Source organism: Hypomesus nipponensis, chromosome 18, assembly GCF_054491055.1.
Source record: "Hypomesus nipponensis isolate SF chromosome 18, ASM5449105v1, whole genome shotgun sequence".
Taxonomy (NCBI): domain Eukaryota; kingdom Metazoa; phylum Chordata; class Actinopteri; order Osmeriformes; family Osmeridae; genus Hypomesus; species Hypomesus nipponensis.
In genome coordinates this window covers 3,417,547-3,445,157 of record NC_140378.1, presented here as the reverse complement: position 1 = coordinate 3,445,157, position 27,611 = coordinate 3,417,547, and the positions used below count along the sequence as shown (strand labels likewise).

Below are 27,611 nucleotides of genomic sequence, written 5' to 3'. Positions count from 1 at the left end.
GCACACAAAAAATGCAGATAGCATACAGTATGTACGAGCACACATACACACACACGAACATACACACACTGATCCTTCCAACCCTTTCACCCTCTCACACACACATGCAACCCTTCTGAGTTTCCTTATTCACATTCAGTGGTTCCATTGCTCGCCCATTCTCCCTGTCCAAAACCGCTATTTCTTCTTGTCCCTCTCTCCCTCTGAGACAGTCGTTGTTGCTCAGATCTGCTCTTTTGAGCCATGTAAGATGGGGGGGGGGGGTAATGGCTGTGTCTGTGTATGTGTCTGAAAGGGTTGGGTGCTGAACAGATTGCCTAAGGCCACCATAGAGAGCTCTTTCCAGGCAAATCATGTTTCAAACCACAATGACTCATTTGCCACACTGTACATCTCCTTGGGTAAACAACACACACACACACATTCACTTTCAATTAGCATCCCCTTCTGCCTGTGTTTTTAACTGTTCACGAAGAAATGTCAGCCTATGCAGAAATATGGGGCTGGAACTGGAGTCCGTCTCAGCAGCCCACATCACTCTCACCCAAAATGTCTGCTACTGATGTGACACGTCCTACACTTATCATTGTGTGTGTGGGAGTGAGCATGTGCCTGTGTGTGTGTGTTTGCATGTGTGTGTGTGCCCGTGTGTGTGCTTGCATGTGTGTGCGTGTGCGTGAGAGAAAGGACCCGAAATCTAAAGGCATCTCTCTCGTCACTGATTCTGAAATCGTTGGGTTTGAGGTGAGCTGATAGAGGCCACACACTGAAAGTTGTATTCACCCGGCAGAGAGCGGGCGAGGGAGGATGAGAAGAAGGGAAGAGGGAGAGAGAGAGAGAAGAAGGAGGAAGGATGTACAGAGATGAAACACCCAGAGGGAAGAGAGTAATGGAGCAGAAAGGGGGAACACCCCCGCAAACAGCGGCGAATGGTACGGCTCGCGTGGGGAGAATCCATTCAGAACGGAAAGAGAGTGAGGGAGGAAAAGAAAATGAAGGAATGGGTTACCCTCCCTCCGTTGTCGCCTCTCTGCCCCCATCTCTCCCTATTTCTTCCTCCCTCTCTCTCTACGTCTGTCTATTCCTCTCTCTCTCTCTCTCTCTCTCTCTCTCTCTCTCTCTCTCTCTCTCTCTCTCTCTCTCTCGGTCCTCCTTAATTCTCTCCCCTCTTGTTTGGTCGCTCCCTTTTTTCTTCATACCCGTTCTCCATCCTGTTATAAAGGTCAGTTTAGCCTTCCGAGGGCCGCCAGTCTATAATGCCATTACCACTACCAAGCTGGCTGCATGGGCAGGATAACAGAACCACATCTCACGCACACACATCCCAGGACACACACACACACATACACACGTGCAAGGCAACACTCGCTAGCGGGGACAAGCATGCCCAAGGACACACACATCCGGATAACGACGGACACACACATACACACACACGGAACGGGAGTACTCCACAGATTGAGGGTCTGTTAACACGGGGTCACACACAACATACTGTGAGCACCACAGTGCGTCATCACCCCTAAAATGGGGCTCCACTTTGAGACTCTCAGATTCTATTGGACGTACATTGTGATCCTTCTGTATTACTAAGTCCCGGTCCAGGTGCAAAGGCAAATTAGTTTCATGAAAGCTGACCCACTAGTGGTGTGGAGAGGAGAGGTAACAGCAGCCAATAAAATGGAGAGGAGAGGGTCTTGGCAGAGTGAGACAGAAAGAGAGAAAGAGAGATAGAGAGAAATTGGACCTACACCTTAGCCAAAGGGATGAGAATACCGTCCACCACAAAGCCCTTCTATGCCAAAAGATGAAGCCAGATAAGAGTCCCCTCATCCAGCTAGTCCAGAGGCTCTGCTCACCAAACCCCACAGAGCCTCAAGACAGCAGACACATCATTAATCCAAAACAAATAGCAAAACAGCAAAAAGAAAAATACTTTGTGTATTGGAAATAAGTTACACTAAAGCAAAATAAACTAGAATGCTATTTGAATCTAAAAAGATGGTTGTACACCTGTGTGGTGTAGTTACACGTATGTGTTTATAGCCACATACAGCCCTTTGAAATGAACTGAGAGAGAGAGAGGCAGAGAGAGAAAGAGAGAAAGGCAGAGAGAGAGGCAGAAAGAGAGAGATGCAGAAAGAGGCAGAGAGAGAGAGAGAGACAGGCATGGAGAGAGTGATGCAGAGAGAGGGGGAGATGGACGAAGGAGGATGGGAGAGAGAGAGAGAAGGGGGGGGGAAGGAGGGAGGGTGGGTGGCGGTAAGGGAAAGAGAGAGAAGAGAGTGAGAAGGAGGACGACACAGCCGGTCTGAGTCACAGGGTCTTTTCATTTGCTAATGAGTCATGATTTGATGAGCGTGTGTGTGTGTGTACATGTTCGGATACATCTCTGTGTAATGGGTCCCTCTGAGGAACATGTTTGCTTTACGGCTTTGCTAATGGAAAATATTCCTCCATTTCACACATGGGGCCTAGCAGTAGATCAATGTGTTTGGCTTTTACGAAAAGTCCTCCACTCTGACTCTCTTCCACTCCTCATATTCTGTCTCTCGTTCTCTCTCTCTCGTTCTCTCTCTCTCGTTCTCTCTCTCTCTCTCTCTCCTCTCTCTCTCTCTCGCTCTCTCTCTCTCTCTCTCTCTCTCTCTCTCTCTCTCTCTCTCTCTCTCTCTATCACTCTCCGCTATCTTACCCTATCTCTCTTACTCTCAGTCTACCCCTCTCTCTCTCTCTCTCTTTTCCAATCCTCTCATTCTTTCCATATCTTTCTCTCTTTCTCTACCTTCGCTATCTCACTCCCATCTCTCTCGCTCTCTCTTGAAATCACAATTGATTTTGTGCAGGACATACAGTTCTGGAAAGTTTGAGTTCAAAGTTGTTTGTCAGCAATTGTATGTGTTTATCCGAGCTGCATGATGATGTATGCGATGATGAAGATGATGACTAATTTGATGAAGCGTGTTTTAGAAAAACAGCAAACGTGCGAGTCTTGCAGTTTTACTCTTGAATATTGCATTGGCTCTAAAAAGAAGCATCAGAGTTAGGTTTGATAAATAAGTCAGAAGATGAGCAGTACTGGACCGTAGGGGAGAGGAGCGGAGAGAGGTGAAGAGAGGAGGAGGGGAGGAGAGGAGAATGAGGAGAGAGGGGAGAGGAGGAGCAGAGGAGGAGACAGGAGAGGAGGAGGGAGGTGAAGAGAGGAGTAGAGATGAGAAGAGAGAGGCGGTGAAGAGAATAGAGGAAGAGAGAGGGGAGGAGGGGAGGGAGAAAAGATGAGAGGCCCTCATGATTTATATTATTGATGCAGTGTAGATGTAGCTGAGATGCAGCAGCTTTCTGTCCATTAGGAGTGTTCAACACTCAACTCTATTTCTGTACAAGACCATCTCTCTGCTGGGGAGGAGGGGGGGGGGGTCACAGGCTAGGCTAAACCACAAGACAGGGAAGAGGAACACAATGCAGGGCAGGCTGCCATCACATAAGACTTCTGAAGTCTCTGTGTTTGGCAGAGGTGATACAAGGGCTAGAGACAGTCTAACTGTGGACAGCTGACCAGGTGGGCTGTTGATTTGGTCCACACTGTAAACACAATAAGGTCATAATACCCATAGCTTTTGTGCATTTAATCAAACTACGGTATTTAAGTAATCACATTTTTTAAGTAAACAATAATTTCATAAACAAATTCAACCTAATTGATTCAATTCAAAACAAATATTTACTTTAGAGATTAGATTACTTAAATGGTTTGATGTAATCAGTTTCCGCAAAAGGTTTGCATTAACCCCATCTCATAAGGGTATACAGTGTCATAGCACCACACCGGTACTGACCTGGGTATGGTTTCAATGAGAAACGTATTTAAACCCAGCAGCGAAACACTTGTGAAAACCCAATTGTTATTGTTAAGACCCACAACAGTTTGCCTGATTCTACAAGGCATGAACATTTAAATCAGGAGCTCCGGAAGACAGATTAGCAGCCTCATGAATATTCATTGGCTCCTACTCCTTATTTGGACTCTTCCTCTGTGAATTTGCGTGTATCTAACCTATCAAAGCCGAGATAAGCTCTTCCCAAGTCACTGGTAGAAACGAGAATGCAGCAGAAACAGAATCCAATTATCTCAGTCTGTAGAGGCTTGAGAGAGAGAGAGAGAGAGAGAGAGAGAGAGAGAGAGAGAGAGAGAGAGAGAGAGAGAGAGAGAGAGAGAGAGAGGGAGAGAGAGAGGGAGGAAGAAATAGGGAGAGACGGGGGCAGAGAGGCGAGAGAGAGACAGTGGGGCTTCATTTGAACTGAAGCCTGAATAGAAGGCTGTGTGGGTGAGGACATCTGCTTTACTGAAGTCTTTGTTGGAACATAAAATCGGCCTGCTAATGACTGTCTAAGCAGTGCTAGTGGAGTTGAGTAAATTAACACACATACTCATATAATACACACAATCAGACACACACACACACAATTACACAATCACACACACAATCACACACACGATCAAACACAGCTGCATATGCAGGCATACTATACAGGGATAATGAAACACGCACACACACACACACACAGAGATACGTGTGCCATTATTGACCCTCTTAATGATCTACTGTTCATAAAGATGAGCCCTTTATCTCTCCCTCTCCATCTACATAACATATGCTCTCATCCATTCTTCTTCCTATCTTCCTCTCTCCCTGCATGCCCCTCACTTTCTTTACCTCTGCTTTCAGCATATCTTCTCTCATGTATTCTTCAGCATGCATTCTCTTAACTCTTCCTCCATCCCCCCTCCCTCCCTCCCTTCTCTCCTCCTCCTCCTCCCTCCTGCTCGTCCTCCCTCGTCCTCCTCCTCCCTCCTCATCCCTCCACCCTTCCTCCTGCTCCCTCCAGAGCTAGCTTCTCCATACTCCTCCTCCCTCCTAATCCCTCCTCCTCATCCCTCCACCCTCCCTCCAGAGCTAGCTTCTCTTCCTCCCTCCTCCTCCTCCCTCCTCCTCGTCCTCCCTCCTCCTCCTCCTCCCTCCTCATCCCTCCCCCTCCCTCCAGAGCTAGCCTCTCCTCCTCCTCCTTCTCCTCCTCCTCTAGAGATAACCTCTCCCACCTCCTCTTCAGGGTCCATGCAGCCAGGACTGAGACAGCTGCTCTGCTCTATTTTCAAGCTCTCACAGTAGCAGCAGAAATAGGGCAGGTTCTGCGTTAGCACTGCACGGTGTCCGTCACACACACACACACACACACATCACTTTGCGCACGCACACGCGCACACAAAAGAATACACACGCGCACACACCTCGCTTTACGCATACACACATACACTAACCTACACACACGCATGCGCACGCACACACTCATGTGCACTCATGCACATGCGTGTCCGTCAAACAGATTACACAGATTACATACATCCAGGACATGCTAATTAGCCCTCACACACATGGACTCTCAGGAAGACTGGAGTAGTCAACTCGTCATCTACTCTCACAGCAGTGATAATTACAACCCAACGACACCCACTTCACTGGGAGCAGATACAGACACATACACACTTACATCACACACACACACAAATCCAAACATGAATAACCTCTGCATATAATGCATACATTTGAGATACTCACAAACATAAATAAGATTCAGACAGATAGACAGACAGAGATGGACATAGTTGTCTTGGTTTGTGTCGCAGTAGCATGTGCAACTAACCAGTGGATGAATAGTGTTGGGGTTTGGAGGGGGGGGGGGGACATATTCAAGACGTGATGAGAGGGAGGGAAGAGCGAAGAGAGAGAGCATAGAGATGGGTGGAGAGGAAAGTATTGCACACAAGATGGAGTGTCATGTGTGGGTCTATGTTAGTGTGTGTGTGTGTGTGTGTGTATATGTTAGTGTGTGATTGTTTTTGTGCGTGTGTGTGTGTGTGTGTATGTAAGTGTGTGTGTATGTTAGTGTGTGTGAGTGTTTGTGTGTGTGTATGTTAGTGTGTGTGTGTGTGTGTGTGTGTGTGTGTGTGTATGTTAGGGTGTGTGAATTAGTATGTGTGTGTGTGTGTGTATGGTAGTGTGTGTATGTTAGTGTGTGTATGTTAGTGTGTGTGTGTTAGTGTAGCCGGTGTGAATCTCACTCCTCAAGTATGTAACAGGCCACCCGCGTCATTGAAGAGCTAGCTTTTCTTTGGCGTAGCTGGTAGTGGTGGCACTTGGGAAGTCAGGGATGGCGCGTTCGATCCTCTGTGAAGGATGAACACGGTCCCGGAAACTTCTCTGACGGAACTTGCAAGACCACGTCTGTTACATACCCGTCACATGAGTATGTGTGTATATCCTGCTGGGGGTCTTCTCGTTCAGCTGTCGTGTCCCTCACACCCCCTGACTAGAGAAATTAGACTCCTGTTGTTCAGACCCCCCCCCCCAACCCCTCCAAAACACACACACACACACATAGCCCAGTGCCATCTGTTTCCCTGCTCGTCAGAACGTCAGGCTTGATGGGAAAGTTAAAGTGGATGAGACTGGCTGTGACTTAGCCAACACTGAGTCTCTGTGTGTGTATTTGTGTGTGTGTAAACGTGTGTGTGTGTGTGCATGTGTGCATTAGTCATCGACCAAATGAGTAATCTATTCGCCATGGTCAACGTGTCATGGCACCAGCTGATCTCTCTCTCTCTTCCACCTGCAGAATGACAAACATTGTCTCTCTTTATCTCTATCTCGCTTCAGCACACACACACACACATTCTCCATCTTGCCCTCCATCTCTCTCTATCTCTCTAGATTTCTTTGCTTTCTCTCTCTCTCTCTCTCTCTCTCTCTGTCTCTCTCTCTCTCTCTCTCTCTCTCTCTCTCTCTCTCTTTCTCTCTCTCTATCTCTGCCTTTAACACACACACTGACAGGTGGAGAAGACTTAATTGTTTGGACACCACTCACAACATCCATGAACTCCTAAATGACATAGACTTCCTGTGATGACCTAATTCTGCTTCCTGTTTCATAATCCACCCCCTACCGCCCCCGCATAACTCCATAATTGCCCCCCCAGCCCTCGCTCCATGGTGTGTGCTTAATGGCGACCGATTAAACCTCAGTCAGCCATCAAGAATTCAGTCCAATCAGTCCAATTAGTTGCACACGCATGCGCACACACACACACACGCATGCACACACGCACACACACGCAGTGTGATCACCACCCACCCCCTACAAGGAACACTAGGAGTTCGGCCGAGTGAAGTCAAAGTGACAGCGGTCGTTCTGTACGTCAACCTCAAGGACACTGTAGCTGGGAAACCAGGTTGCCTCACCACAAGTCTAATCATACAGTTGTTGTCCAGAGACAGTAAGCGGAGAGGATCAAAATGCACGGACTGAACGTGTCTGCTTGAGACCTGACTGGGTCGTTAGCAGTGTGGAGGCTGACATTAGTTTCGTTCATTGTCCACGACCAAGTAAACGCAGGTGGCAGAAGATAAGCAGGGTCTGGGTGGGCAGTATGTCACCAGATGAGTCAGTATGTGTGTGTGAGGGGGAGGGGGGGGGGGAGGGGGGGGGAGGGTGTTTCTATGAATCACTGTGCATGTCATCATGCTTAGAGGCTGCTAGTGTTTGCATCAGCACCCCATCCTCTGCTATTCTCTTTCATGTGCTTTCATATTTCATTCCAGGCAGCACAGTCAAGGCTGACTTCTAGAGTTAACCGTGCACACACTAACACACTCACAAACACACACACACACACACACACACACACACACACACCCTAAAAGGTCAGGTTGATAGAGAAAGGTTCCCTTCTGTGATACCATCAGTCTGACTGACCAATCAGAGCTGACTCTGGTGCCACAGGCGGACAGAGAGACAGGAGGGAAGAGGAGTTCATCGTCGAATCAGATGAGAGATAGCAGCAGGCCACAGAGAAGACGTGTGAAAACATGTAAACGTTCAGGAACCAGGCTATAAGTGTTTGAGAAGAGGATGTGAGGAAGAGATGAAGGAAGGACGGAAGGAAGGAAGCGTGTATGCTGTGAGGTCAATAGGAGCTAAGATGAAGGTGAAGAGTGGTCCAGACTGTGTGGTCAGGATGAGGCGTTCTTAGGAAGAGAACACTTCCTGTTCAGACTGAGTTCAGGGCTGAGCAGGGAGGCGGGGAGAGAACAGTCCTTTATCTATAATTCACAGACTGGAGGTGTGTTATAAATAGTGTCCGATGAAATATGTAAAGGAGCAGGAGAACCCAGAGCCCTCTCCCCCCCCTCTCCCTCTCCCTTTCTTTCTTTCTTTCTTTCTTTCTTTCTTTCTTTCTTTCTTTCTTTCTTTCTCTCTCTCTCTCTCTCTCTCTCTGTCTCTCTCTCTCTCTCTCTCCCTCTCTCTCTGTGTCTCCCTCTCTCTCTGTGAACCCAGTACTTCTCCCTCTGGACTCCCAGCTCCACGTGACCAGGCTGTGCGTGTCGGTCCACAGTACAGTAGCTGTTCTCTCCCACTCTCTCTATTCCTCCATCTTCTTATGCCTCTGCCCCATTGAAATGCTTTGCCCTGGGCCAAGGCTATCCTCTCCTTTTTTTTCTTTTTCTCATCCCGTTTAACACACACACACAGCTGCACACACAGAGTTACACACAGAGCTCCACTCACACACACACACATACACACACACACAAAGAGCTACACACACCGGCCCATCACCTCTGAGTCCTTTATTTAAGTGAATCCCAAACTGATCTGGCATCCAGCTAACTGCTACAGCCCCTTTCTGTCTTCCGTGTAATGTGTGTGTGTGTTCTACAGTACTAGAGTGTCCAAGCATTCTTTGGCACTGGCTATAAAATTGAGGTTAAAGTACTTAGAATCACTCAAGGGCTCTGGACAAAAATACATTTCAGATATGCTTCTAGGATGTGAACCAAACACACTGTTGAGATCATCAGAGTCAGGACAACGAGAGCCGCTAACTCAGTCCCCCCACTGGAACCAGCTCCCAGAAGCATCCGGACACTCCTACTGTCGCCATATTCAAGTCTAGAATAAGTACCTACCTGTTTCTCCCATGCCTTTGGCTAAAAAAGCTTTGCACTTTCACCACTTGTCTTATCTTTTATTTTTCAATGACTGTATTTGTTCATTTATCTGTTTCTCTTTAAACCGTTTTTATTGCCAATGAATCGTTTTCTTTAAAAAAATATATATATTTTATGGATCTTTGTACGGCACTTTGAATTGCCATTGTGAATGTAATGTGGCATAAAAAATTAACTAGCCTTGCTGTGTGTGTGTGTGTGCATGTGTGTGAGTGTGTGTGAGTGAGTGTCACTGACAGTCTAAATGCCGTGTGCTCTGCTGCCTTCCAGCAGTGACAGTAACACTTATTTAAAACCCGTTTTCTCCACGTGACTGACAGGATGGAGTGCAGATGAGAGGGCAGTGGACAGTAGAATCTACCAGAAAAAAAGATTCACAGACACAGAACAGACAGCACATTGGACACAGCGGACAATAACACCCAATATGTGATGGTTAAGTAGACAATAGAGTCTAGGACGGATGTGTCGAGGAGAGCTGACACGGTCAAGATTTGAAGGAGATTAGAGTGTCTAGAAAACAGTTTCTGACTGGCCCGGCTGGTCGCATCACTGCCAGACTCTCAAATGGTCACTGTGGGGGTCTGGACATCATGGCCGCCGTGGACAGAGATCACAGCTCGTCTCTCAGGCCCTGACCCAGCTTCTACAGAGTAGCTTTCAGAGCCCCCCAATACCTGTCACTGTATGATAGCAGTATTATTTTACCTTGGTCCAGAAAACTGTCCAGAGGAGCTGGACAAAAAATGTGAATGTACTAGCAAAATAAACTTGAAACCCCACAAAGACTGTCCTCAGTCACAGAGGTCTTTTATACTCTAAATATTTGTGTTTCTGTCACTGTCACTGTTCTATCACAACTCAGGGTAACCATTAGTCTTCCTGCAGTGTTCCCTGCCAAGGCCTGTTTCTTCAAAAATTGAGTGCAACAATGTAGATGGAGACAGGGAAAGAAAGAGAGATAGAGAGGGAGGGAGGGAGAAGAGAACCCTATGCTTCTAAGAGGTGTCACGTTACCCCTCACTTAATAAAACAGCTCTATTGAATAGGATTGAACAGAAGCGACTATCACCTCTTGACTGGGCGTGAGTGTAGTGTTATATAACCCAACATTTAGACTGGGAGACATGAGTGGCGAAAGTGGAGGTGGGAAAGTGAGAGAGGAGAGAAGAGAGTACAGCGTGAGACAGGAGAGAGGAGAGGAGACGGTGGGAGAGGAGTGAAGAGAAAAGAAGAGGGGGAGAGAGGGGGAGTGTGAGTAACACAGTATAGGTAGGTGCGACACTGTCTCCAGCGAGGCGAAGTCTTACCTCCACCAGGTGGGGCGTAGGGTTGAAGCCACACAGGTTGCAAACCTGCGTGTGACACTGGGTACAGGAGTTGTAGTTGGCGGGCTCGCTGCTGCCAATGTTCAGCACAGTCTTACACAGCGGGCACAGCTCCTTCGGCCTCTCAGGCTCCGAGGGCACGGGCGCGGGGGTGGGTGCTGGGCCGGGCTCCTGTCTGCCCGTCTGCTTGAGATGCTGCTGTTGCTGTTGCGGTCCTTTCTGATGATGCGCTGGAGACTGTTGTTGAATCTGCGCAGGTGGCCCCCCCATTTGGGTAGGGGCATGAGGGCCCCCCATTTGGGTAGGGGCATGAGGGCCCCCCATTTGGGTAGGGGCATGAGGACCCCCCATTTTTGTAGGGGCATGTGGCCCCCCCATTTGGGTAGGGGCATTAGGACCCCCCATTTGGGTAGGGGCATGAGGACCCCCCATTTTTGTAGGGGCATGTGGCCCCCCCATTTGGGTAGGGGCATTAGGACCCCCCATTTGGGTAGGGGCATGAGGACCCCCCATTTGTGTAGGGGCATGTGGCCCCCCCATTTGGGTAGGGGCATGTGGCCCCCCCATTTGGAATGGTTTGGCACCGGGGAGCCCTGGGCCTTGCTGCTTAGCAGAGCTAGCATCACTGAATAGCACCTTGCCCCTGCTATTGGAGGCTGTCGAGTTGGGGGCTGTGGGCAAGGGGTCCACAGAGATCAGGGTGCTGGCCTGGTTCAGGAGACTCGCCCCAAACCCAAACAGCTTTGTCAGGCCGTCTTGAGCCGGTGGTGGCTGGGCCGCAGCAGGCCGGTGGGCCGGGGAGGAACCGGCACTTCGGGTGTGGTCGTAGCGGCCGGCGCCCTGGTGGAGGGGGGAGCCCCGCCCCAGGTCAGGCTGCGAGGGAGCCTTAGCCAGCCCAGGGAGTGGCACTGCTCCTGGGTGGGGGATGCGAGGGCCTCCTTGGTTCTGGGCCTGGCCTCCAGGACCTATTGGACCTCCAGGACCCCCAGGTCCTCTCTGGGCGTAAGGGTCAGAGGGCCTCATGCCCTGGGCCGCTGGACCTACCTGAGCCCCAGGCTGGGAGGCCATACCGGTGCCAGGTTGTCTCTGCAGGCCAGGGGAGGCCTGGGGGTGGGGCTGAACTTGGGACTGGAGTCTGGGAGGAGTCTGCTGGAAGGACTGTGGCTGAGACTGCTGAAAAGGTTGAGGCTGGGAGTAGGGCTGTGTCTGGGGTTGGGAGTAGGGCTGGGTCTGGGGCTGATGTTGAGGCTGGGAGTAGGGTTGGGTCTGGGGCTGGGAGTAGGGCTGGGTCTGGGGCTGGTGTTGAGGCTGGGAGTAGGGTTGGGTCTGGGGCTGGTGTTGAGGCTGGGAGTAGGGCTGGGTCTGGGGTTGGTGCTGAGGCTGGGAGTAGGGCTGGGTCTGGGGCTGGTGTTGAGGCTGGGAGTAGGGCTGGTGTTGAGGCTGGGAGTAGGGCTGGGACTGGGGTTGGGAGAAGGACTGGGTCTGGTGCTGGGTCTGGGGCTGGGCTTGGGCTTGGGGTTTTGGTTGTGCCAGTGGCTGGACTATGGGCTTGGCCTGGTGGGAAGGAGAGTGTATCTGCTGCTGGCTCTTGGATCGAGGTGTGGTCATGTCAATGCCCAGGGCTCTCTGCATCTGGCAGTTCAGGCACAGCCACTCCTGCACCTGTTCAACACAGAGGACGGACAGTTAGATTCATTCATATCACAATCATTCATACTCTTGACGTTCTCAAGTGTCTTTCCCAGAATAGACAGGAAAACAATGAGCTGTCTCGACTAGGCAGCGCTAAGTTAGCTCTTTTTGCTAACATCATGTAGTAAATAGAGCAAATGGATTAAAAAAATGCATTCATTTGTTCAACCAGTTCTCCATTTTCCACCCACAATTAAAACATTAATACAGATAGTGAGAAAAAACCTTCCAGCATCTTCCCCAACCAGCTCCCTAGCTTCAAGCTTCAAGTTAGCTTTGTTTGTTAGCATAGCTTCAATAAAAAATTCAACATAAAGGCTCCCAGAATTGGGTTGTTGTACAAAACAGTTTTAAACATGACTCATCTCCACAACAAACAATAAAGCACTAGCATTCAGACACCTTACTACAACTACTCGTCTTCCACCATGTACTGACTACTCTAAGATGTGACTCAGACCTGTAGAATTCATCTGAGGAGAAGCAATCAGAAAAACCAGTTCATCAACCTGACCACAAATCGACAGAACAGTGAGTGGACCTCCGACCGCAGATGAAGAAACTCCCAGTGTGACCGACAGACAAGATGCTGACCGACCTGTTTTTTCGTGCACCCTCCTTTCCCTCGCCTCTCTTCTCCTTTCCTCCCCCTCTTCTCCTCACCTCACCTCTCCTACGGACCTTGTGTCCTGTCGAGTTAGCTTTCTAATTGTATTTCTCTCCTCAAATATTCTCTCTGTACTCCTCATTTAGCCTCTCCACTCTCCATCCTCCCCCTCTCCTCTTCCTCTCTGTTGCTCGTCTCCCCTCTTTATGAGCAGAGAACATGTAGACCTGGCACTTTGAATTCTAAACTGAAGCTCATTTGAAAGTATTAATTTCCAAAAAATGAACCAGTTCCTCCTCTTCTGCTCCCCTCTCCTTCCCCTCTCTCTCCTCTTCCCCTCTCTCTGTATCGACGCGGCCCTCGGTCGGAGTGTGTTGACGTTAATGATGAACTGAGGCTGTCTGGCTGGTACTGAGCATGACAGGAAGCAGTCAAGGACTGAGAGCGCTTGCCCGCTCCCTCCTTAGCGAAGGCAGGAAGGAAGGGCCAGTCAGCATTTCAAAGACAGACAGCTCTACAGCACCAATCACATCGCATCTCGTCACACTACATCAACTCTCATTCTCTTTACTAATACACAGACACACATACACACACACAGAGACAGACACATCTCGTACACTACTAACACATCTACACACACAGTCCAGCCATACCCTCACAAAGCAAAGATACTGTAACCCTCCATACTTCTAGAATACAGTACCGTCCTAAGGTAAACTCACCTCAGTTAGCATGTAGCATCAGTAGCCTACTGCACAAACGAGTTATCTAAATGCAGAACATCAACAGAACCTCAACAGAACTCACCCACTCCTCACGTTCAAAGTCAAGCTCATACTGAACCAGCGGGCAACCCACCTGTGAACAGACCCAGAACTGCATGAGGTGGTCTGGGCTAAGTTAGGCTAGACTGGATGCCTGTAGCTATTGTACATAAGACCAGCAGGGTCATGTTTCAGTTCAGATATTTTAGCCATGAAGCAGACCCTGGGGAGGTCACACAACCTGGTCATATTCCCTGTTCTGGACCAGCGGTCTCTAGCCTCATCCAGCCCTCTCACAGACCGTGCTGTACCTACAGCACACCTGTACACCCCTACTGGGGTGTTCTAAATCAGCTAGAGGTGACACACATACAGAGGAAACAAACACAGACAGGGCAGACAGGACTGGAGGGAGGGAGGGAGGGAGAGGGAAGGAAGGAAGGAGTTGCGGCTGGGTGAGGAAAGGAGTGAGTGTTTGAGGAGGGAGGAGTGGAGGCTGAGAGGGAGTGAGAGAGAGAGAGAGAGAGAGAGAGAGAGAGAGAGAGAGAGAGAGAGAGGGCTGAATGGACTCTGGCCTGTGTCAATGTCATGTGTCTAAACCGACTGAAGTGAGTCGAAAGCAATTTGCACACATACATGTCAGCAATCTCACGTAGAAGTATGCGCACGCACACACACGTTCACAACCGCACAGAAACTCTCAGACACACACACACACACACACGTCAGCATCAACACACTCTGGTGCTTGGAGAGGCATCGTTTGTAGAAAACAGATTGTGACACCGTGCAACACCACAACAAGCCTGGCAATTTCCGCGGCTGTCGCGAGGCACAACCAGGCTCAAACTTACGCACACACACACACACTCTCCAAACACTAACACACACAGATACTCTCACATGCACCATGTATCCTCAATGACATATTTATTAGACAGGTGGGCTGGAAAACACTGCCTTTGCTAAACAAACAATTGAATAGCACTAAAACAAAAACTCTGTACACACACACAAACACCCACACACACAGGCCCTGTTGTGCCTGATACAGGAAGACAGATAACAGGGGGTAGAGCTACAATGCCATGTTTGTTGTGAGCACACAGAACATGGTGTATAGAGAGAAATCTAAACAACATTACTTGTGATTAATATCCACAGCCAGGCAAGCTGCAGTACAAGTCCAATAACACATGCACAGACACACAAACACACACACATGCACACACACACACACACACACATGCACACACACACAAGCACAAACATTCACACCTAAATGATCTACAGTAATATAATGAAGGTACATTACACCCTAAAGGTCTGCCTGTTCGCTCTCAACAGTAAATGAAACGGATACCCATATTTCCCACCCATGGAAGAGGAGCTGTAGGGTACCAATGAGGGGTCCATCATAAACAATTAAATTAAGGGACTCCACTCTGAACTGTAAATCCTCCCATAATTATGGTAACTGATAGCAAACTGTAGATTACATCACCATTAATAATCCTCAGTGTTTTATGTAGATAAAGAACACATCTGTGAGAGGTGTGAGGGGAGACAGAGAGAGAGAGATAGAGAGAGAGAGAGAGAGAGAGAGAGAGACAGAGAGAGAGAGAGAGAGAGAGAGAGAGAGAGAGAGAGAGAGAGAGAGAGAGAGAGAAACTGTTTTAATTTCTATAGGAGCAAACAGTTTGTCTTCCCTAATGGTCCTGAGAATGACGACGCAAAACACACACACACACACACACACTCCAGTCTATTACCTGTCTCTCTATAATAGCTATCACCCCGGTGCGACACTGAGAAAGTGATAAAACGTTCTAACCTCTCACCACAAAAGCTACCTGGCGACACACACACTCACCTCACACACACACGCACGTAACACCCTCATGCAGTAATGCATTCCTCACAGACCCTTAAGAGTGGATCCATGGATGGCATGTCTCAGTATTAGTTTGTATGTAGCTTCATTAATGACCTGCCTCAGCACTTTCCCCAAAGCCATGGCAACCATTGACATGAACATGTGTGTTTATCTGACTGTCTTCCTGTCTGTCTGACTCTCTGGCTCTAGGTCTTCATTTCAAAATGTCAAAATTGTTTGGACACCACCTTGAACACTTGAGCAGGCTTGGTCTATTCTATTGCAGTCCGGTCTGGTCTTTTGTGGTCTGCTCTGTTGTGGTCTGGTCGGTTGTGGTCTGCTCTGTTGTGGTCTGGTGTTGTCCGTTCTGTATCTCTCTACATTGAGCGGCCATGTTTTCTGACCTTCAGAGAGTGTGAGAGACCCACAGCTTTTCTCACCCTAACCCAGGGCTCCAGACTAACTTTTTTTACAAGGAGCACAGTAGCCCCGAACTGAAAATTTTTGGAGCGCAAGCAGAACATTTAGGGCACACCTTATATTGACCTATAATGCATTTATTAATGTAACTAAAGAGGGTACAATTTAGTGGCAATGGTTTAAACCCTTTTTAGGAGTGCTCAAGCACCCCTAAATTTAATCTCAGCACTCCTAAAAATAAAAATAAAAAAGGTCTGCTGTTGTGTTAGGCTATTGGTATTGAGGTATATGTATAGTAATAAAAAGTTAAACTGGCAAAAACAATCGTTTTTTTTCGGAGGGTGGGGGGGGGGGGGCATCATAAAGGAATTATGCTTAGGGCACCAAAATGGCTAGCAGCGGCACTGGACTTGAATGTATGATGCACTTTTCAATCAGTCCTCCGACACCACAACACGATACTTTCTAAGTATAACAGCGCAACAGCTCAAACACAGTCAGGGATACAGTAATAGCAACGCTAGTGCTATTTAGCTATTTAGCTTTTAGTATTTAGCTGCTAGGCTCCATGACGCCGGGTAAGAAAGGCTCGTGAAATTGCTCACCAAAAGAACGAAGGGGAACCCACTTGTCTGGCAGATAAGACGTTCGTATCTTAACGACGTTCGAATCTAGCGAAAAATAGTCAAAACTTTCCAAGACTTTTAGCTAAGTTTATAGGTACCTAGTGAAAAACAGCCTCAACTTTCCTAGACTTTGAGCTACGGTACTAATACAGAAGGAACACTGATAACACTTACTAGAACGTCGTATCTATGCGTTGTTGCTAACGTGTGCTGACATTGTGCACATCTAATGAATTCAACATTTGTAGGTCGCACGTGCCCGAGTGTTTGTAAAAAATGCTCGACTGTCTCAAAAACTGGTCGCAAAATGCGACCATTTGGTCGCAGTCTGGAGTGGTCATGAAACATTTAAGCAGCACTGTGCATATTCACCTGCTTTCATCATTTACATGTTGCAGTGTTGTTTTGGTACTGCAGCTTTGTAGAAAAGATGAAGAAAAGACAAACATGATAAGTTGTGTGATTCTAGGCATGACTGAGTGTGTGTGCGCGTCTGTGTGTGCGCTGGCTCCAGTGCGTGTATGTGTTCGTCTATGCATGTTTGTGTGTGTTGCCTCTGGCTTCTCTGGTCTATGTAAAGGCTTTGCCCAGCTCTGATGGGCTGTGTTCATGAATCATTTATAAGAGCTGTCCCGATAAGAGCAGAGAAGAAGACAGAAATACACAGGAGAACGCAGGAGAACACAGGAACTCGCAGGAAAATCCATTACGTAAAAGAACAGAATCAGGCTGATGCTGAGAAACTCATGAACATAGAACAACAGAGAACAACATAGGAGAACAGAAGTGAGTGGAGAAGAACATAGCCATGACTTATTTTCCGTGATACGTAGGCCTACTGTATTGGACAAATGTTTGTTTATTTATCTATATCTTGGATTAGTCGCTTTGGAACATTACATCAGTTGTCTACTCCAAAACAACTAATCCTAAATTTAGCTAATTGAACATAAACGTTTTGCCGATACATATCACTAAGAAAACTCATGGCATCACATCGAACTCATAAGTCTTACACTGAAAAACAGTTCAGCATAAACCAATTGCATTCACCTTTCACTGCTGGTCAACACTGGATACAGAATTTCTGAAGCCTAACCCAGAATGACTCACTGCTATCAACACTCAGTACCTCTCCCAGAGAGGTTCATTGAGAAGCTCAATTAAGTACAAGCAAAATGTACTATTCCATACCCGTAAATACATAACTCAGCATTAGTTATATGGATTACATCTTTACCTTATTACTGTAAATTCATTTCAACACATCAGAATGCTGTCCTTAATTTAAGGGCTCGGTATCCCTCGCACTTAAGGGCTCCACCTCCCAAACAATTTTTTTTATTGAAAATCCACCCTTTTGTTTGACCCACCCAGGGAATGGTATCAATAAAGCTGGTGGTGACATATGTGACGTTAGATAAGATAGCCTCATGTTTTGTGAGGACCTGTAGTTGTCTGTTTCAAGTGTGTACTCTCAATATAAATACTAGATATAAGTCTCTGTTTGGTGATTTGGTGTGGTTCAAATAGGTGGTCCAGGGTTGCGTTGGGTGGTGACATTGGGCAGTATCACGAGAACATAGGAAAACCTATATAAAGAATATAAGAGAACACAGGAGAACAGCAGTACAGAGGAGTACACATGACTAGCATACTACAAACTGTTTAGTTTATCACACAGACACAGTGGTCATTCCAATTAGATCGGTGACTAACTCAACAATATGTCCCAGTTCCCTCCTACACAACAGCTGCTAAGGGAAAAACAACTACAGTTTAATTAGCAAAGAGACCGTCCCCTCCCTCTCCTCTCCTCCTCTGTTCTCTGCTGTGATTATCCATGTGTCAGGCTGAGCTTACTGGTCCAGCGACTGGGAGCCACTCCATGGCCAAAACCAGGGCCAGGACCAGGACCAGGACCAGGACCAGGACCAGGACCAGGACCAGGACTAGGACCAGGTGGGTCAGGGAGGTAAAGGGGTTAGGGCAGGGAACAGTGATAGGTAGATGTATAATAACCAGTTATTATTCCAATTTTCAAGGACCAGTACCAGGGGGAGGGAGGGGGCTGGTGTACACCTGGCTGCCCTTGCTGTGAGAGTTCCGCTGGGCTGAATTAAGAGATAATCCCAGCCTGGTCTACAACTCCCTCCTGCGAGGTGCCACGAATCAAACAGACACGCCTGACACGTGAGTTCAGTCGCTACAAAGCCAAAATACTACACTCTCCAAACATAATGATACGTACTCACAGAATACACCACACACATACTATTACACACATACTATGACTTACTGCACAGAACATTATGTACAATACATTAAATACTATATTTGTTTACACACAAAATATTGTTCCCTAAACACCAAATACAGCACACTATAAGTACTGACACACCACACAAAATGCCAACACAGTACTCTAGACAAGTCTAAAAATTCACATTATAAAATGTTCATCTCTCAGACGGAATATTCCTTAGTGTAGAGAGTGACTTTACACTACATTGAACCATACAGTGGAGATGGGTCAGCTGCAGAATAGAGCTAGCAAAGCAGTATAGAGCTACAGTATAGAGCTGCAGTATAGAGCTGCAGTATAGAGCTGTAGAGTAGATCTGCAGAGTAGAGCAGGAGAGTAGAGCTGTAATGTGCTTAACCAGGACGTGCCGTGACACTGCTTGTTGTTACATGTCTTCAAAATGAGTCCCAACAGTGGAGCTATTAGATACAACACGCCCACACAGCATCACACATGCTCAACACCCAGGATTCTTTCACACCCAACATGCGTACACACACACACACACATGCACTCACATACACACTTGCATACACACTCGCACACACTCTCTCTCACGCACACACACACACAGACACATTTATTCCCAAATACTGTATGCTGCAGCCACTACCAGGCTAGTCTCCATGGTAACGTTCTCAGGGGCATGTTATGTATGAAGTGCAGAGGTCATGTGTGAAGAGGTGATACAGGACCATGAAACACAAGATACAAGCACAGACATACACTCTGGATAAGGACAGACAGAGGAGAGACGAGCAGAGGACAGCAGAGCAGGGCAGGGCAGGGCAAAGGAGAGCAGAGCAGAGCAGAGCAGAGCAGAGCAGAGGAGAGGAGAGGAGAGGAGAGCAGGGCCGGGCAGGGCAGGGCAGGGCAGGGCAGGGCAAAGGAGGGCAGGGCAGGGCAAAGGAGAGCAGAGGAGAGCAGAGGAGAGGAGAGCAGAGGAGGGCAGGGCAGGGCAAAGGAGAGCAGAGGAGAGCAGAGGAGAGGAGAGGAGAGCAGAGCAGAGGAGAGCAGAGGGGAGCAGAGGAGAGCAGAGGAGAGCAGAGGAGAGCAGAGCAGAGCAGAGCAGAGCAGAGCAGAGGAGAGGAGAGGAGAGGAGAGCAGAGGAGAGCAGAGCAGGGCAGGGCAGGGCAAAGGAGAGCAGAGGAGAGCAGAGGAGAGGAGAGGAGAGCAGAGGAGAGCAGAGCAGAGCAGAGCATAGGAGAGCAGAGCAGAGCAGGGCAGGGCAGGGCAAAGGAGAGCAGAGGAGAGCAGAGCAGAGGAGAGGAGAGCAGAGCAGAGCAGAGGAGAGGAGAGCAGAGCAGAGCAGAGCAGAGCAGAGGAGAGGAGAGCAGAGCAGAGCAGGGCAGGGCAAAGGAGAGCAGAGGAGAGCAGAGGAGAGCAGAGGAGAGGAGAGCAGAGCAGAGGAGAGCAGAGCAGAGCAGAGGAGAAGGAAAGGGGAAGGGGAAGGAGAAGGACAATGGAAAATGTAGTCAGAGAAAGACAGAAAGACAGAATAAGAAAAAGGACGAGAGCAAGAACAGGGAGATCACAAAGAGGGAGATGTGCACTCCTGACCATGACCATGACCATTGTGGAGCAAGACTCGTCATTTTCTCTCCCTGTCTCTCCACTTCTCCCACACACAATCCTTATTTTACTGGCATGAGAGAGAATACAGGGAGATGAGGACTGATAGGAGGGGAGATATGAGATATATACAGTACACTTTATATATCAACAGTATATTGTATATGTATGTATAAACACACATTTGTGAAATCTGCTTGTGTCACACCAGAACTGCATCCTTCCACATGGAACACTAGACTGAGAAGAATAACTGTGCATGCTGACGTATGCTTCTCTCTCTATTTCTTTCTCTCTCTTTAACTCTGTCTTTCTCTCCCTCAATTAGCTCCTTTGAGATAAGGCTCCTTTCTTCATAACTTTGTTCTCTCCTGACTGCAATTTTCCCAGAAATCAGACTTTGCTAGAGCACTCTCCCTCCCTCCCACACACACTCACACACATACATACACACATAGCACTCTTTCTTTCTCTGTCAAACACACAGAGACACACACACACACACCACTCCCTCTCTGACACAAAGACACAAACACCCACAGACAAACATCGTAAGACTATACGACATCATCTTACCATATCCGTTCTCTTACAGTCACAGATCTCTTCCGCCCGAATGATCAAATAAAATCGTCCCGGATTGAATTTCTGACACTGAGGTTTCCGGAACAAAGTGACTATTTTAAGGTCCTGAGGTCGTCTGTGTGGGGTTGAAGAGGTTGCTGTCCTCCCGCTGCTCTTAGTCAGTGAGGCAGTGAGTGACAAGACAGACGGACAGGAAGGGAAGGTATTTGACTTGCCATGAGCACTATTAGCTCAGGAGACATCAGACCATAGCAGAAGTAGTGAAAATGGCTCTATCAGAGAGTGAGTCATTCAATCAGTCAGTTACTTAGTCAGTCAGTCAGTCAATCAGTTAGTTAGGCAGTCTGTCTGTCTGTCATTCAATGTAGACAGTCAGTGAGACAGTCAGCCAACAAGCCAGAAAGTCAGCCAGCCAACCAAAAGGTCAGTCAGTCAATCGGTCAGTCAGCCAGTGCACAGCCAGATAACGAGAGCTGGACAGCTAACCAAACCGTCAGAGGTTTCAGTAATGGACTTCGAAGGTACAAGTACCCCAGCTTATGTTTTCACCAAACACATCAGTACCTCATAAGTACCTCAGGGAGGACAACAGAGAACCTTGAGGCCTGGGAACACTCTGACATTTAGACAGCGGTAGGGGGGGTGGGGTTATGGAGAAGAGACACAGAGGGAGTGAGAGAGAGAGAGAGAGAGAGAGAGAGAGAGAGAGAGAGAGAGAGACGGGGAGAAAGAGAGAGAGGGGGAGAGAGATAGCAGAAAAGGAATTTATCCCAATTCTGGAAGTAGTCCAAGAGCCGTCACCTCTTATGTGAAGGCTTATGTTTATTTGTTTATGTCCCTGGCTCAGACAATAACACATCAACAACAAGGGCATTCTAAACAGTGAGATGGCTTGGGGTTGAAAATCAATATCGTACAAGCAAATCTATACAAATTCATTGAGACTTTCAGGATTAGGATTATCTCTATAGGAGCTCAATCAGTGAATATCATGGCTTGTCAACTGGCCATTCTGGTTATTCTTTACCGTAATGCATACAATCGAACAGACCTGGGTCAAATATTATTTGAAATCTTTTCACTTTGATCGCTGACTGTGTTTCCAGAGAACAACCATGTGTCCATGGTATCAGGCTAGACCAATCAAACAAAAGTATTCCAAATGAATAAAAATAAGCTCTCCATCTCTCTGTTGTGGATCCTTCCTGCACAGTTTCACAGTGGAAATACTGGAGTATTTCAGGCATGGCACTCAGTCTTGCCATACTTGACAGCCAGGTGCTGCCGGTCCACAGGAGGGGAAGGTGGCATCCTCCTGAAGCTAATGAACACACATACACACTCAGGCACGACTCTGTTACGAAACCTGCTTGCATGCTGGGGCTAAAATTAGCCCATAGTCAGGCAAAAGTCCCAAAAAACTGTCGTCAAGGAGAAGAGGCCATGAGACTGCATGATCAGCCTGTGTGTTTGTCTTTGTGTGTGTTCCTGTGTGTGTGTGTGTGTGTCTGTGTGTGTGTGTGTGTGTGCCTGTGCCCGTGCGTGTGTGCCTGTGTGTGTGTGTCTGTCTGTGTGTCTGTGTGCCATGCTAACTCACTCGAGACTTTCTCCTCCGTGAGCTACGCTGATCCCACAGATCCTGGAAGTGTAAGACTATGATGTTGGACATCCTGCTCAAATGTCAACCGTTCTGTTCCCAGATCCAAACACATCATCTCTCTCTCATCCTGCTGCAGGGCCTTGTGAGCTTGTCAATGCAACACTAAGTCACCCAGATATCAGCGCATGCAAATGAAACGAGGATGTCTTCTTGTTCGGAGTATATTAAATTGGATTAGATTAGATTTGAATTTGATTCGATTCGATTAGATAAACGCACGAGCAGAAGTGTTGATGAGTAAACTGGATGGAGGAAAGCAAATGGTTGGTGAGGGTATGATACTGCTGTGATACTTTGTTGGAAACAAATTGCTGGCTTTTTGCATCTTGGATGTTCAGGCTGTAGTTCTGACTGGACCAAAGATTCTAGGCCATTGACGAGAGGCTGCACTGTGCCTGTGTGGAGGTGTGAGGTGAACAGCGTAATGATCATGTGGGTCTGACCCAGGCATTACCTCAGGGTCGTCTAATAGGATCTCTAATGGGATCAGGGCTTTAGGTACTCACACCAATTACTAGACACACAAGTATACACACACTTACATAGATACTGTACAGTGTATACACACAGCATACGCACACAGAGATTCTGTACACGCACACACACAAGCACACACACACATACGGTTATCACAGAGAATTTAGCTAGCGTTTGACACATAAAGCTTCTGACCAAGGCCTTAGGTTGCAGGTTGATCAAATGCACCAAGGTTGGATCCTTTTCAGACAGTCTCTATCTCTCCTCCCACAATCATCCCATCTCTCCGCTCTTCAATGTGTCATTCCAATCATCCCCCTTTTTTCACCCAGGCCTCGGTCTTGACCTCCTCCCTCCTTGACTTTACCCTTCCCTTTCTCTCGTTTCACCCCATCGTCTCATCCTTTCAGCTGCACACACACACACACACACAGAGATATAAACACACACACACACACATGCATACACACTGAGACTAATAGAGATTCTGTCATTGCCTCGGGAGGAATTATTGCAACTTCGTGAACTCTCTCTCTCTCTCTCTCTCTCTCTCTTTCTCTCTCTCTCTCTCTCTCTCTCTCTCTGCCTCTCTGTCTCTCTGTCTCTACAGTAACATTGCCTTACCTCAGTGAGGTGGGGGTTGGGGTTGAAGCCACACTGGTTGCACACGGTGGAGTGGCACTGCGTGCAAGTGTTGTAGTTGGGTATGTCTGGTGGGTTGGTCAGCTCGGTGGTGGTGCAGACTGGACACAGCTTGCTGGTGGGCATGGGGGCCAGATGGGGCACGGAGTAGGGCGAGGTGGGGTTGCTGCTCCTGTCTGGAGACACAGAGGGGGACCGACCCGTCCGACCTGAGCCACTGAAGTCCACCTGGAGGTTCCGTCTGGACGCGTGCTGACCCGGACCCTGGCCCTGACCCATACCAGCACCGGGGCCAGGACCCATCCCTGAGCCCATCCCAGGACCGTGGCCCATCCCTGGGCCGTGGCCCATGCCGCTCGCCTGGGCTGGAGCTGGGCTGGACTGCATCCTCTGGGGGGTGGGGCTCTCATGGGTGGCTAGTCTGTAGGGCTCGGCTCGCCCCCTCCTCCTCCTCCTCCTCCTGCCCTGCTGTCTCCATAGCCAGGCTGGACCCCTGGCTTGGGGCTGCCCGTCGGACCCCTGCAACACAGAAGAGCACTGTCAAGGGAGCGTACAACCAACACACACACACTCGTAGCCTTGGAAAACAGCGGCATCTGGGTACAGCAGGACTCCATCTCCTGACTGAAGCCGCCAGCTGGGATGGTGATCAGCCACGATCTTCCTCATGAGTCTGGATGCCTCCAGATGTTGAGGGAGGCCTGGTCAGTCACCTGCCTCTGTAGCTGTCAACTACTCCTGTGTCACTATCTCAATCTGCCCCCCCCCACACACACTTTCGAAGGGCCTGGAGATTGAGAGTGTGTGTGTGTGTGTGTGTGTGTGTGAGAAAGCTGTAAGTGTGTTTCACTCGTCCAGCAAGAAGGTTTTGTGTTCCTCCTGATAGTTCTTTTTAGTATGAAATCGAAATGTTCAAGTACAATAATGAGAGGCGGCAGTGGCAAGGCCACTGTTCTGTGTGTGTGTGTGTGCGTGTGTGTGTGATGGGGGGCTGTTCTTTCTTATCTATCTACAACAAAGCCGGTCTGTCCAGTCAAGGTGTGGGTGAAACATGAACAATGTGCTCCATTTTAAAGTCCAGTCAGTGGTCTGCACAGGGTTTCTCTGACATTGGAACAAGTGAATAAGCCCCCCCACACACACACACACTCACACACAGACACACACAGACACTCACACACAGACACCCAGAGCATTGGAGCATTGGAAAGTTTTTCTCTCTCTTTCTGAGATCAAGGTTTTTTTTCTTCATAGAATTCTCATCAGGGAGAATCAGAGTCCCCGGAGTCCAACCCCCCCCTCCCAACCCCCACACCCCCCATCCCCTCTCCCCATCCGCCTCAGCAGAAGTAGAAGTGGGGCATGTGTGTGGTGCAGATGGTGCAGCCAAAACAACCCATCACAACAACACGGACGGTTGTCCTGCCTGGAGCCAGGGCCAGCGCTACCACCGCAGAGAAACACTTCATATGCGGCACGGGAACTTCCACAGCACACACACACACACACACACAACCACACACACAACCACACACTTACAGGACTGGAAGACTAGATCTGTAAAGATAATATGTCTGCTTCTGCACCCCCCTCTCTTTCCATTTACACACACTGCTGTCCTCATACCATGATGGTGCTGCAAAGTCAGAACGAGAGAGGGAGTCCATGGAGAGAGAGCTGCTGGTGGGGGGGGGGGGGGGTGGAGGTCGGGAAGCGACTCAACCCCAAATCTCAAAGCCCGTGTGATCCACCAGAGGAAGAAGGCAGCATGAAAGACCGGAGCTGTCAGGGAGACGGACTCACGGCAGCCAGGGCTGCCTTCCTCCTGCTCCCCCCCAGTCCCCTCCCCTCCAACCCTCTCGCTCCCTCCCTCTCTTGATCTCTGTCTTTCGCTCTGCAAGCTGTGGATGGAGGGAAAACAACAGCCAGGCCAGAGAACAGTCATTTAGCAGACGCTCATATCCAGAGCGACTTATGGTAAGTACGGGGACATTCCCCCGAGGCAAGTAGGGTGAAGTGCCTTGCCCAATGACACAACGTCATTTGGCCCGGCAGGGAATCGATCCGGCAACCTTCTGGATACTTGCCCGATTCCCTAACCGCTCAGCCACCCGACTCCCACAGAGAAGACAGGTTAACCGGCTGTGTGTGGAGCCCTGCTACTCCAGCACCCCAACCCTGCTTACCCTAACCCAGACGCACGTGTATAAATCCGCTCGTATGACACATTAATGATGAGCCTTGCATTCCATCCATCCTTCCTTTCATCCCTCCTTCATTCTGCCTTAGTGTTGAGTCTCTATATGTGGAGAGGACGAGTCTGGTCGCTCAGCCCCGAGTCAGAAAGCGGGGACGGAATCCACACACAAGCCGTTCCGGAACATGCTGCTGTTTTGCTCCCTTAACAACGCTGCCACGCCTCACACTCGATAACACAGACGTCTCGTAATGATACACAGAAGAAACAGTGCACGCACGCACACACACACACACACGCAGAAAACACCCTCCTACTTCCTCTAAGTGTTTACAGAGCCACTTCGCCGTTTCTCTGGGGTCATTTATCAGTGTTGCGCAGGATGTTAATGAGTGGGCACTAGCTACCTCTTCCTGCTCGGCTGATCCAGGGGGCAAGATGTAGGGCAGCCATTACAGACAATGTGTGAAGGAGTGTGTACTAACAAGCATGTGTTTCAGCCTGTGCTACCCTAGAATGGCAGTGTACCATTCATTATACATACTGTGAATACGCTCGACATTACACACACCATGCTTGTGTGTGTGTGTGGTTGTTGAGAATGTGTGACATGGCTGGTAGTTAGCTGTTCGTGTCAAACTGAACTTTGGCCGAGCTCACACCAGCTTCTTCAATCCTGACTTGGATTTTTGCTCTAAATGTATTTGACTGGATCTCAATACAAAACACAGTTACAAGAGAAGCAAGGATAGCAATCCAAACAGCACACCATTAACACTGTGAAGCTCTATTCCGGACTGTGGCAAACTACAGAAGTGAAGCCTAGACCGGACTAGTTTGAGTTTGTATAAGGACTTTCGGAACTCGGTTGTCAGAAATGGTGTCTAACGGAGATAGACTTGATACAATCTCCAACCACCTCCATTACACCTATCTCATTCACAGAGACCATGACACGCTGGTGGGACATGGCAGAGGCTTTAAGATAGAGGCCTAACAGACAGATATGCTTACTGGTGCTGCCCCCTTGCAAGGTTACTGCGCTGTACTCAAGCCAAGCCTGCCTACTGGGAGAGCTTTGTCTCCTAATGATTTGTACTAACTCAGGAGGCAGGAAGCCTGCTCTCAGCCACTGACAGTCTGCTCCCCCAGCCAGCCAGGCAGTCAGCCAGCCAACAAGCCAGCCAATAAGTCAGCCAGCTAGCCAACCAGTCATCCAGCCCGCCAACCAGCCCGCCAACCAGCCAGCTAGTCAGGTTAGTAGAGGGATCTTTAAACTCCCACTCCCCTTCTCCCTCCAGGCACACCGTTACTAACAGTCTCATCAATTCAGAACCTTCTCAGCGTATTCACCGCTTAGTCGTTTTATAGCTGGTTCAGATGAACAGACTCACTTGCTGGAGATGGATTTAGCAGGTTAACACAAATGCACACACATCCCACACACTGATGCCACAAGCGCACTCACACACACGCTTGTACGCATGCCTGCCCACCTGCCCACAGACCTGAGAGTTGGGGACCCCAATGTTTCCTACAGTTAGATACGCCATTAGTGCTCCTGTGTGAAACCGACTGTACGCTGTGAATCACCATCGCACGCATACACAAACTCACCTTCACACACTCACACACACACACCCTTTCTCTCACACACAGCTGAGAACTGTGATTGAGAGATGTTAGACCTCACATATCCTTCACCTGAGAAAGTACACCCAGTATAAAGGCTCTGGTTTAACCAGCACATCTGAATGTTTTATTCCTGCGTGTGCGGGGAGGGGCTTAATGTGGT

The 27,611-nt window shown here is 48.6% G+C and overlaps 1 protein-coding gene across 1 annotated transcript in view; it reads right to left on the bottom strand.

The window, feature by feature from the left end:
• Positions 1–27,369, bottom strand: part of bsna (bassoon presynaptic cytomatrix protein a) — a 64,025-nt gene extending 36,656 nt beyond the window's left edge. Inside the window, exons 1-3 of the mRNA XM_084681341.1 lie at positions 27,325–27,369; positions 23,602–24,138; positions 10,373–12,052 (exon numbers count right to left, since the gene is read on the bottom strand). Of these exons, the coding sequence (XP_084537467.1) occupies positions 10,373–12,052; positions 23,602–24,138; positions 27,325–27,369 (2,262 nt within the window). The remainder of the gene's footprint in view (positions 1–10,372; positions 12,053–23,601; positions 24,139–27,324) is intronic.
• Positions 27,370–27,611: the final 242 nt, after the last annotated feature.